The sequence below is a fragment of the Labeo rohita genome, chromosome 19 (assembly GCF_022985175.1).
Source record: "Labeo rohita strain BAU-BD-2019 chromosome 19, IGBB_LRoh.1.0, whole genome shotgun sequence".
Taxonomy (NCBI): Eukaryota; Metazoa; Chordata; class Actinopteri; order Cypriniformes; family Cyprinidae; genus Labeo; species Labeo rohita.
The window spans coordinates 3,676,107-3,689,248 of NC_066887.1; the positions used below are offsets into that span (position 1 = coordinate 3,676,107).

The 13,142-nt window shown below is 36.4% G+C and overlaps 1 protein-coding gene across 1 annotated transcript; it reads right to left on the minus strand.

The window, feature by feature from the left end:
* Positions 1–5,559: 5,559 nt before the first annotated feature.
* On the minus strand, positions 5,560–12,114 carry tmem200b (transmembrane protein 200B). The gene is made up of 2 exons (XM_051135947.1): positions 11,571–12,114; positions 5,560–9,262 (listed from the first exon to the last, which is right to left on the minus strand). The coding sequence occupies exon 2, from the start codon at positions 9,224–9,226 to the stop codon at positions 8,012–8,014; it is 1,215 nt and encodes a 404-aa protein (XP_050991904.1). The 5' UTR covers positions 9,227–9,262; positions 11,571–12,114; the 3' UTR covers positions 5,560–8,011.
* Positions 12,115–13,142: the final 1,028 nt, after the last annotated feature.

The window sequence follows — 13,142 nt, forward strand, 5'->3', positions numbered from 1 at the left end:
AAGGGTTACTAGGAAGCTATAGGCAGGTGAGTTTTATTAGGCTTGGAGCTGAACTCTGCAGGGCTGCGGCTCTCCAGGACCGGAGTTCACCACCCCTGGTTTAACACATAGCTATTTTTTTTTAAATTATATAAGAAATAAAAAGAAAACAAGATAGAATAGAACAAGCTAGTGTTTTTTTAATAACTAATAATAATTTATAAAACTAATAATAGTAATAGTAATAATAAAAAATGTTATTACAATTTAACTTTAGGGATTATTTTCCCACCATGTTACATTTGTCACGTTTCCTGTCACAAATGACCAGCCTACAAAAAAAAATAGCTTATAAATTCCTTGTTATGCTACATTATTAACAAATATTGGATTCATCTTTTTTTTTTTATCAACATGTTTTCTTTCAAATCAATTTCTTTAAAAAACTGATTGATTGTAGGCCACATTCATGAGCTTATGCATCTATGATGTCTATGGCCTACCAGCTCCAAAACGAAATACAAAATTTTGCTAAATGAAAGAAAACAAGCTGACAAAAAGATTGAATCCAAGATTTGGTGATAATATATCATTATGAAAAATGTACAGAATTTTTTAAAAGGTTGGACATTTTTCACCAGGAGCACCAAAAAAAAAAAAAAATAGGTAAAGGATTTACAGCACAGTACAAGGATTAAACTGCTTATTAAAAATATCTGCTTATTATATTATGTAGAACTTGATGGAACCAACCAAAACAGTATTCATAACAAATGAGAATGGTATTGGGATCAGTGCATATAAAATTTTTATGCTTGATAATGTGATTCTGAAAGCTAAATAAATATGCTTTCCACTGATGTATAGTTTGTTAGGATAGGACAATATTTGGCTGAGATACAACCATTTGAAAATCTGAGGGTGCAAAAAAATCAAAATATTGAGAAAATTGCCTATAAAGTTGTCCAAGTGAAGTTCTTAACAATGCATATTACTAATAAAAAAAAAAGTTTTGATTTATATATGGTATGAAATTTACAAAATCTTCATGGAACATGATCTTTACTTAATATCCTAATGATTTTTGGCATAAAAGAAAAAATCATTTTGACCCATGCAATGTATTTTTGGCTATTGCTACAAATATACCCGTGCTACTTAAAACTGGTTTTGTGGTCCAGGGTCACATATTACAGCTAACATTATAAAACAGTTCTCATGCTAAATTCAGAAATTCAGAATGGATGAGGCACATTAATTATTCATGTATTTTTGGTTGCTTTATTTATTTAAATGCTACTAAGCCAATATTCACCAGTGAGTGTGTATATCAAAATATGGCAAGTTGCAAAGTTGCTCAGCAACCATAAACAATTAATCAAACTTCACTTTGCATTGTGCCAAATAGTCACACTGTTCATCATCATCTTTGTTTGCCACATGCTCTGTATTTTCACATGGCTTCTGTGTTGTTCTCACATGTAAGATAAAGGAGTCCTGCCCTCTGATACATGCAAATATATCTAGTGTGACACAGCAGTACAGCAAAATGTCATCCAGTCCACACAGTAGCTGTATATAGCACCAAACTGGGTAGCACTGCCACTGTTTGAAGCATCATATTCAGATTTGCACACAGACAAATAACGGTTCTGTGCTTTAGTCCTGTGCTCTGCCTCCTCTCCACCTACATACAACTCTTCCTCATTGAATTTTTTTGGCAAAAAAAGGCCTGGGTCTTGCCTGCTAGCTTTACAAGCTGTTAGAATCGCAGAAGCCATCTTGTAAATGACCAATTAAATGAGAAGAGATCACGAGAGACTGCATACCTGCCCGGAAGGAGCCATAAAACCTAATAAGGGGGGGAAATGTTGGCCCCTGACAAAAACACTGCTGAGGATAATTACAGCAGGGGAATTTCTCTGGCCCTCCTCCTTCCTCTTCCATTACAGAAACTTACTGAACCAAACGCACACAACTTAGGTCTTTATGTTTTTCTGTTTTTTATGTTTTACATTTATCAGTTTGGCAGACAGTGTAAACAAAGTTAGCTGTAACATAAGAAGTTAGGGTAGTCGGCTGTTTATTTTTATTTATTTATTTATTTTGGTAAAAATGTATATTAATGCATAAGAGAAAGGTATTCTTATCTGCTACGACTGGTTACTATTTAGCTTTTTGCAGTATTTCCTGCAGATCTGTGGTGTGATAGTGAAAGCACAAATATTTGATGCAGATTCCACAGAAATCCACATAGAATATTTATAATTCACAAAAATCATTTCAAAAATCGTTTCATTTTTTATGGTTCTTCTGTAATTCTGTGGTGATATTTTGATTTTGATTTTGCAAGGTTGGGAACATTGTAGACTTTTCTGTAACATTATATTCTATAATATTCTGTAATATTCTAATAAAAGCTGCATGCATAATAACTCAAGTTATTGTGATCTAACACAATTATCAGGCTTTTGCAAACCATAAATCCTAATTGCCTGAGTAGATATACACAAAACCAAAAAAAAAAAAAAAAAAAAAAACATATATATATATATATATATATATATATTAGTTTAGGGTTTACTTATTAATTTACTAATTAATTTATACACTGCCATTAAATGTTTTTAGATTTTAAATGTTTTTTTTTTTTAAGATGTTTATTCTACTCATCAAGGATGCATTTATTTGATTACAAATACAGAAAATAAAAGTAATATTGTAAAATATTATTACAATTTGAAATAATGGTTGTCTATTTTAAAATACTAAAAAATATAATTTATTCATGTGATACAAGGCTGAATTTTCATCATCCATTACTCCAGTCTTCAGTGTCACATGATACATCTGAAATCATTTAATTCATACATACAAAACAAAAAACACAAAAAACTGCTACTGTATAAAAATAAATAAATTGGTGCTCTTTGGGTACATCAAAAACTCATAAGTCCAAGGCATTTCACAATATTTGAGTGCCTTGGAGATTTAGTTTTAGAAGTCATTCAAGATTTATTAACAATATGCTGATTTATTATCAATGTTGGAAGTTTTTGCTACCTTTTTTTTGGAACCTGTAATACTTTTTTCAGGATTCCTTGATGAATAAAATGTAAAAATAACAGTATTTATTCAAAATAGAAAAATTTTCTAACAACAGTCTTTACCGTCACTTTTTATTAATCTAACACATCCTTGCTGAAAAAAGAACAAACTTTACGACTCCAGACATTTGAATGATATTATTACAAAATATTTCTTAATTAAATATTAAATACATTGTTCTTTTTTTTTTTCTTTTTTTTTTTTACTTTTTATTCATCAAAGAATCCTAAAAAAAAGAATTACAGGCTCCAAAAAAATAATAAGCAGCAGAAACTGTTTCCAATATTGATAATAAATCAGTATATTAGAATGATTTCTGAAAGATCATGTGACACTAAATACTGGAGTAATGATGCTGAAAATTCAGCTTTGATCATAGGAATAAATTACATTTAAAAAACATATTCATATAGAAAATGGTTACTTGAAATAGAAATTATGTTTTATAATATTACTGTTTTTTTTCTGTATTTTTTATCAAATAAATGCAACTTTGATGATCATAAAAATGAGCACAAAAACATACAAAAAATCTTTCTGATCCCATTTTTTTTTTTTTTTTAACTGTAGTGCATATTAATTAATTAGTAACAAAAGAGCACACATTACCATAGTAAATGTGTTGCAGAAACATTAGGAACCGTCCTGTTCACTTCCCAGCAGGCACCTTGATGTCAGTTTGACGTCAAATATTAGTCAAGACTTGATCAAGATGCTGTAACATCATTTTTTGACGTCAGTTTAATGTCTTTTTAACATCAATTGCCCACTGGTTATAATTAATGTTCTAAGCATTATCTGTGAAAAGTGAATACTCTGATTCTGATGTCAGTTGTTTTTCAGTTTCATGTTACTGCTTAATTTAGAAATTGCTTCAAGAAAGGAAAAGATTAAAAAGTGCTTTGCAAGCCACACTTCATTAAAGCCTGTGTAAAAATAATATCCATTTTTTACACTGAACACACTGAACATTGTGCTGTTCACAAAAATCTCCAGTTCATCCAAATGAGATGTTCTTTGACACTTGTCTGAGCAACAGTTGATGAAGCAAATGGAAAATAAAACAGTTCAAACATTTACAATGGTTTGAGATGAGGTATAGCATGTCACACTGCAGGGCACGGCTTGAAATGTCATGTCAATTAGTGTGTTTCTATTAGTTTCTATTAGTTTCTATTATTACCAGTCAAGCTACAGCAACTCCATTTTGTAAGTAATGATTGGTGCTGGCAGGGTAACTTAAATAGAGTGGGACTCAGATTTAAGACAGCTCTGAGGTCATGTGGAGTCGTGTCTATGACACGCTGAGTAAATAAGGTTTCTGCTGGTCAAGGTCTTAATTTGCCCTTTACAGTTTTAGGCCTTAAAAGATCTTGAATCAAAACAGAAAGTCTTGAATTCATAAAGTCATAGCATTAAATGCTGCATGCACTGAAAAACATATGTTCCTCAGTACTTTTGTTTTGTTTACCAATGCAAACATGTAAACATCCTTAAATCAAGATGCATTTACTGGAAATGGAAAATTAACATATACAGTTTTGTTTTCTTTGTTTTATGCTTAAAAAGAACCATATTTGTCATAAAAACCACTTTTCCCATTGAATTTTTCACAGAAAACAAAACTTAAACTTATGTCATTCTGCTCCTCAAGTAAATATATCTTGATTTTAAGAGCAGTTCACCCAAAAATGAAAATTACCTAATGATTTACTCACTCTCAAGCCATGCTAGGTGTATATGACTTTCTTCTTCCAGATGAGTTATATTTAAAAATGTCCTGGCTCTTTTAACTTTTATAATGGTAGTGAATGGCTGTTGAGATTCTGAAGTCCGGTAAAGTGCATCCATCCATCATAAAAAGTGCTCCACACTGCTCTGGGGGGTTAATAAAGTCATTCTGAAGCACATCAATGTGTATTTTGTAAGAAAAATATATATTTTTAAAACTTCATAAACCAAAATCTCCATCTTCCACTAACTGTCGTATGCACATTCAGAGTGGATGATGCAGGACATCGGCGTAGCGTAAGCTCTGGTAAGAATATGCTAGACTTGTAAAAACCAAGTTTTATTTACAGCAAAGGAAAACAAATCTCCTCTTGGCTTAAATCGAAATACTGTGTAAGAAGCTAGAGCTTATATATAGTTTAAATAGCTTTATAAAGTTTTATATATGGATATTTTACTTACACAAATGCATCAGTTCACTTCAGAAGACCTTTATTAGCCACCCAGAGAAGTGTGGAGTTCTTTTTATGATGGATGGAAGCACTTTTTTTGGACTTCAAAATCTCAACAGCCATTATAAAGCTTGGAAAAGCCAGCACATTTTTTAATATAACTGATTATATTTATCTGAAAGAAGAAAGTCATATACACCTTGGATGGTTTGAGGGTAAGTAAATCAAGGGGTAATTTTCATTTTTGGGTGAACTGTCCCTTTAGACATTTGCATGACAAAACAGGACAAAAAATGCTTTTTTTTTTTTTTTTTTTGCAGTGTGATCTAAAGTTACAGAAAAAGTTAGTTCCATATTCTTTTATTTGGGAGCAGATCTATTCAAGACATTTTCTAAAATAAAAAAAAGCACTGTAGATCATTTGGAAGCTATATTTTAAGACTTTAAAAACACAGTGTGTTACATGCAGGTGGTATGAATTGGAGTTTATCTCATCCATTGTCCCTATTAATAAAAGTGACAAAGATGTTCCAAATTAAATCTAGATTTGCATTTCCTAGGTAGCAAACTAAAAAAAAATAAATACATAAATGAAAAGTAACATCATATTTAGAAAAGTTGTAAACCCTAATATAGATAGAATATACAGAGAGAAAGACTGATAGAACAAAAAGACCAATCAGGTTGCAAATTCAGTAAAACTACCATTTGACATTTTTAACAATGAAAGAGCGCATTTCAAACTTTGTTTCCAAATGCGTTGAAAAGTATCAAGTTTGAATGGTTTCAAGCTGAATTCATTTCATAAACTTGGGTAAAAGGAAAAGTAATATCTATCAATAAAAGCACCTTGGAAATATATTCAGCTTAAACACATCTCTCATCCATCATCACTGAATCAGACCTTGCTTTTAAGGCCGTATGGCCGAGTGCTTGCAAACATCAAACATCCATAATCCTCGCACATACACTTCTAACAAAATTCTGCTCCATTACGCTGAATGTATGCAGCTTTAAACAACAGGGATTCCTGTCCAAAATCAGGTGTTTAATGCTGTCTTTGCGTTAATTCTGAATTATTATAGAACTTAAATTAGTTTTATAGTTAAAGTTTAGTTAAAACAGTAAGTTAATCATTTTTTATGAATTCAGTTTTTAGGTTAATGAAATGCTCCATCAAGTAAATTAAATTATACAAGCCTTTTTTCTATTGTCTGTGTGCAACAACACAACTCAACTCCTTTGGTGACTACGGATGCTTACAAACACAGAAGAAGGACAACAATCACAGTATGCACTGTGATGTAAGACAGAAGTCAAATTGCAATGCAGTATGCACATATTACAAAAATGCTATTGTTTGTGCAAATTTGAATGTCACTCTAAAAGATACTTTTTAACCTGTGCCCTGTCACCTTCATATATACTCAATTTCACAATTCTCTGAGCTGAAAATGTCATATGATGGATCACTGTATATTCGAACTAGAAAAACTGCCACTGCTAAAAATGTGAGTGTCCATCGACAGAGAAAGAAGCTTTCCGCTATAGCATCTTCCAACAGGGGTAAAATGCCGCAGCTAACAAACCACACCTTGACCCCCCTGATGCCACCTTGCATCCATGTAAAATCACACACAGCAAACAAACACTTAGATCTAAAGTGTTTTTTTTTCTGCCTTTTATTTGCAACACAGGCATGGAATTCAGTTCAAAGGTGGAGTAAAGGGTCTGATCTCTGATTGGTCAGTCAGACTGTGGATATTGCTCAGTATACATTGAGAACACACGGCAAATAACACGGCGTACCAAAAACAGGCTACACGGACGAAATAGAGACAGGGTGACTGCCTTATTTTTGTAAACAGAGTGAAGTTACACATTCTCACTGCAAAGAGGAGGGGCTCGCTCCAGCTCCACCCTTTAAAGGGAAAGCAATTATGTACCCGCATTAGTGCATGCAAAAACACCGATCACCTTAGTTAATGAAGCCAGGAGGGCACTGCGTTCTCATCGTCAATGCTTCTGTTTCACTGAGATGGAAGAAAGGTGAAATACAAGAAGAACAGATACTCAGGGAAACCATAGACGAAAGATTTACAGACCTTAACCATATAAATGAACTCTAATGGACCATTCAATAGTAGACAGGCTGTTTGGACGAATCCGTTTTGTTTTGGTCAAATAACCAGCATTCTTCATTTTTTGGCCCTTGTATCTATCAAAACCACAGCCGTGCTTTTGGCTGACCTGAATTCGGAAGTCAGAAATGTGTTTACTTTGAATCTAGTCACTGCCGAGGTCTTCGTTTATTCTACCTCGCTGATTAAGAAATGTTGCTTGCCGTGTCCTAGGAACAAGTAGGGCTTCAGCAACAATAACATACGGATCCCTCCAATTGGGATCCATCCAATCATCCAGCACATTCCCATGACTGTAAAATACCTCCATCTCTAGCTTCCTTCAAGACGTGTGTTTATATTTCCATACCGTCAAGGGCAGCCGGTGTTACAATTCCACAATCTCCGAACAAGCTAGTTTCCAAAACTAGTCAAGTGAGATAAATGGCTAGGTCTTGGAAATGAGCAAATCAGTTGGCCTCGAGGGATTCCGGAAACTGTGCAAAGAATATCCACTGGAAACCTATTTGTAGGTTGGGTTATTCCAAGTGCATACCACTCCTTCTTATTACCGCGGGATCTGGCAAGCCATTAACCTTGATGTAATGATTAAACCACGGCTCACTGGAAGGGACCTGAGCCGTAGCTTTTGTTCAACTGCAAGCATTGCTGCTCAAGCTGGTCCAGTAACTTGTCAACAGAGTCCTCTTTGTTCTCCAGCTTGAGATACTTCCTGGCGCTTCCGAGGTCTAGCCGAGGCCAGCTGCGGTGCCTCTGCTCTTCCACAGGTATAAGGTCCAGGCTTGCAACCCCAACTCCAACCATGTTCACACACACCTCTGAGCTGGACTGTCTTGGAAGCAGTCTATGGTGACCCGTCAAAGACACGGACTTGTCCTCTGGATGCACCAGATCCCTGGGCAGTAAATGAGGTTTAGTCCTGTGGCTCATGCTGTAGGAGCGTCTGGGCGGGATGGAGAAGATCTCCAAGTCCTCCCCACCCAGTGTGGACATAGAGGATGCGGTCATACAGTTGCTCAGTCCAAAGTGGCTTTCTTGCCGCAGATCCAGTGCAGAGTTGGTCCCCTGTTCCTCGGTGCAAAAAACTCTCTCTTTGCTGTTGTTGCAAGAGCTGGAGGAGTGAATCGAGGGCGTGGAGGATGAGTCCTGGTGATGAAGAACCTCAGTGTGCACCGTGTCTTGCTGCTGAACACTGTCCTCCTCATCTGTGCTCTTCACTTGGAGTAGAGGCTCCGAACTGGACATTTCCTGTAGGCAGAGGATGTTCAGGTGGGCTGCGGGTAAACTGCTGACCCATTGGTACTGCCTGGCAAGAGAGTTCACCTGCAAGAGGTCTGCCGAAGGCACGGCTGCAGAAACAGAGCAAATGACGCTCCGCATCTGCGCAAGCAGCATTTGAGTTTCCCTATCCCGATTCTCATAGAGCACCGTATTGGCACAAATAAGTATGAAGAGTCCCACTCCCATGATGACGGGTCCTAGTAGTTTCATCCTTTCGCTATGAACCAGACTCGCTGCGGAAAACAGTCCTTTGGACCCTAATCCCCATCCTGATGCACTTCCAGAGGATCCTTCCTCTGCGGTGTTCGCTGATGATCGATGGGCCCTGTACGGCCAGTAGCCTGCCACGGCAAGCGCGGTGCCAACAACAACAACTACCACCCCAAGCACCAGAAAGGCACCCGGCATGGAACGGATACGCAGTTTTCCCTGGATTACACCTTCCTTCTTTCTCCTGGAGTGAAGACTGAAACGTGGCAAGCGTTGGCGGGAAGGTGTGGCTGACGTCCGGCCGCGGGACTTCTGAGTCCTCATGGCATAGGCTGGTCTGTAATGGTCCCTAATGGGAGTCTGAAAAGGTGAAGAGGGGAAAAAGTGAGATCAAGGTGGAGTGGTGACATGCATTCAGTAAACTTTTTGATTTTTAATGGTTGCTTCAGACCCTTAAACCAATATGCAATATGTGCTACAACTACTATACTCCTTTGTTTGAATTGAAACATTGACGCTAATGGTCCTGGGGATTTTTTTACCCCTACTCAGACTTGTTTGTTATAATGCCTTCCATTAATATTTAATCCACAGGGGCTTGTCCTGTTTTTAATAATTTAAGAAAACAAGCACTGTGATTTCTCATTCACAGCCTTCAAAATGCACTTAATGCATAGTAATAAATTAAACGAATGTTTCAGGTTAAATACAAGTCAAGCTTTTGACTCACTGTGCTGTGTAAACAAATTAATGAATTGTATGATTAGCCCATGGACTTCGAATGCAATTGCGTAACTGTTTTTACAAACTGTTGGATGAGTCAAAATTGAAATAAAAGTGAAAAGGCTGGCCATGCATGAACCAGTGCATCTTGGACTTTAAAAAGAAAATCAAAGATAATCAGCACAAAGAAAACATGGAATGGGCCAGTAGATGATCACAGATGTGGTTAACATTTTATAAACTTTCAGAGCTGTGTAACATACAGTAACACCATTCTGATGCCTCTGGATGGTGCACCACAAACAAATCATAAACTGTATTCAATCTGTTTAAATAAATCGTATAGACTCTAAATATAACCATCCTTAGAAGTAAAGTGGCTGACACTGTGTTTTATTGCTGTGAGACTATTCCCGGTCCCTCGAACAATTTGTAAACTGTTGCATTAGTTTTAAGGCATGACATATTTCTTCAATACACTGACAGATAAACTGCCCAGCTGGATTCCCAAAGGGAGCTCCAGATTTGCTGATTTTGGGTCATTTCTTGATGTTGTTGCATTTATCTTGAAGAAGAAACAGGTGTCCAAGGGAAACCTTCCACTCATTGCAGTGACCGAGGCAAAAATTAACTAAACCACTAAGAATCTCCAAAGTCCATGCCACTTTTGGCTCAGGAAGAATGTAGGGGGAAAACAACAGAAATTATATGTGGCCAATTCACTCTGGAATACCAAACGCTCCATTGGCAGGGGTTTCTCAACAACTCTGAAAATGTCATTTACAGTTCTGCCGACTTACTTTGTTTAAACCCATGGGAAATGCTTTGGATGTTCTGCTAGAATACTTAGATCAGACTGAACTTGTAAGCAACATTTCAGTACACAAAAATACAAAGTATGTGGCCCAAACTGTCTTCTGAAATCAGTGCTGCAATGACTGAACTTATCGCTTTACAATTATGTTAAACTCCATGAGTAAAATGAGATCCATGCAGAAAAACAATGTATAGTACATGCATCTTGGAGCACATGTTTGGACTGATTCATCAAAAGACTGGACTGATGAATTCCAGACCTCTTTTTTCCATTACCAAGTTCAGCTTTACTTTTAATGGCTGTTCACTCTGGTTTCCAAATGGGTGAAATTAATTATACAAGAGTATAAAATATAAACAGCAGATGTGGATCAATCATACAATCCGAATTGTGTTGAATGTTTCAAATTAATGTTTGGTTATTTGTACAGATTATTATTTAACCACTCAAGTCATCTCTTTGTAGACAGGACCCTAGATGTGGAGCTGAATTTGACTGTCACATACATTCATGTCTGAACACTGAAATATTTCTGCCATCATTGGCATAAATGCATGTACAGTCTAAATTGATTGTGACAGACTGATTTCCATGTTGCATGTAAAATGAAGAGAGAAAATTCTATCATAATCATTTTTGACATGCAGCAAGCATCAGAAAATATGTTGTGGCTGTAACATCACAAAAAAAGGCTCAATCTCCAATTCATTTGTGAATCCTGTATGCAATGCACCATGTTCAAAAATGTGATCCATTATTTGATGTAATTCATTATCATTTCAGACACTTGATGACCCTTCTCAAAGATTGACCAGCCTGTGCTAAAATGATCAAAGATATCAAAACATTTCTTTTTTTTTACCTCCTAATAGTGGGCTCAGTCTCAAATTCATTCATTCTACTAAATCTATGTCCTTCTCTGTATATCAAATGGAATTTAACAGCTCTACATGTTGATGGCACCATTTCTCGATCTGCGTCCAAACTTAAGATTCGACTTCATCAATAACATTACAAATCTATCGACCTCTAATAAGGTCAAGTCAGTTGCTGTATTGATGTTGGCGCTTTGGCGTAACTGGTTACAAATGCATCAAAGGCGCCTCAATAGACAATGCGTGTACTTGCCTTTGTTACAGTGTATCGCGTCCGCGTTCCATCGTTCTACCGCGCTGGACACGCATGTTCGTGATGTTCTTCACCCGCTGCGAAGTTTCGCGGTTCTCCATCAATCCAGACGCGAGCGAAGTGCCGCGCGTCTCCCATGACAGCTCTTCCTCTCCACAAGAGGACACCGAAGGGTTAAAAGAACTGACTTTCTAAAGGCAGATAAGGTAAATGTCGCTCCATCATCAGTAGTCACAGTCTGTCCGTTCGCCAGTGTCCACATTTCGTGTTCTCCCCTCAGTGAAGTGTTGAGGAGAGCGCCGCCTTCGTCGGGACCCAGTGGAGAGACTAGACTTCAGTTCGCTTTCCATACAGTCAGGCAGCGCAGAGCACATATATTCAACAGGCTATTTTGCTCTCTTTAGTGTTCTCTTTAGAGTAAAGTCAGTTGATGAGGTTCATGTTGATGGGTATGAATACAAATAGGTTTGTAACGTAATGTTAAAGGAACAGAAGAGGAACAAGATATGGAAAAGCAGCATGCAGATGAAGTATTAGCCATACCAGACACCGGACAGCTTTTTCCCCATCTCTGAATGTTGGCGACATCTTGTGGTTTTTTTTTTTTTTTTTTACATAGAGACGCGGGAAAGTAATTGCCCGCAAATGACCTTTATAAACTATTATACGGGCCATTCTACAATTGGTTCAAAGAGAGAGTTGGAAACGTCTTGAAAAAAAAATATCTTTTTTTCACAAATTTTGTATGTACGCAAATTGTATAATATGCAAGGTAAACATTTCTAGTAATTGTGCAGTTAATTCTCATTTTGTATTTTCGGAAAGGTTTGGAATATTTGTCCTCTCCCCAAATTTGTCACTACCGAAATATATATATATATATAATTTGTTTTTAGAGTGTATATTTGGTTCACTGTATATTTAAACTAATGAATCCCTAACTTTGAAATCAACTTTTTGTTGGGTCAAGAGCCCAACTAATGCAAGCATTGAACACTATAATGGTTGATTAAAAATTTTGGTTTTCTCCTTTGGTGATTCTGCTTATTAACATCAGGTGTCTTCAATAATGATCAATCATCACTTCGTTAATCACCTAATTATCTCGTTAACTTTAACACTGCTTCAGTGTTTATATGTGTCCACACTCAGAGTGTTAAATTAACACTGGGGATTTTGCTGTGTATAGCATTTTATTACTTGAACAAAAATGGTGCTCAATAGAAACAATCATAGGGGCTTGTATTACTACAATAGTAGTAAATATATTTACTGCAATGGCAAAATGTCTTGAATCACTTTTATGCTTTTCTAAGGTCAAAAGGTCTTATGTGGGAAATATTTCTTTATGGGGGCCTTAGGGGCAAAAAGATCTTCAGGAAATACACTGTATGTTAATGTTGTTTTTAATCCTTTCCCCAACTGAAGAATTTAAGAGAGAGTTAGAGATCCTTATTCAGAGGCTTAACAGGTTCTTTGTATGGCAGTGGTGCTATATAGCACCTTAACGACCCCAAAGAACCACTGAAGAACCAGACAGGGGCTTGACCGGTTCTTTATACACTAACGGTG

What these genes read in the sequence shown, in the direction of transcription:
- tmem200b (XM_051135947.1), bottom strand. Translation starts at nt 9,226, where the DNA reads ATGAGGACTCAGAAGTCCCGCGGCCGGACGTCAGCCACACCTTCCCGC.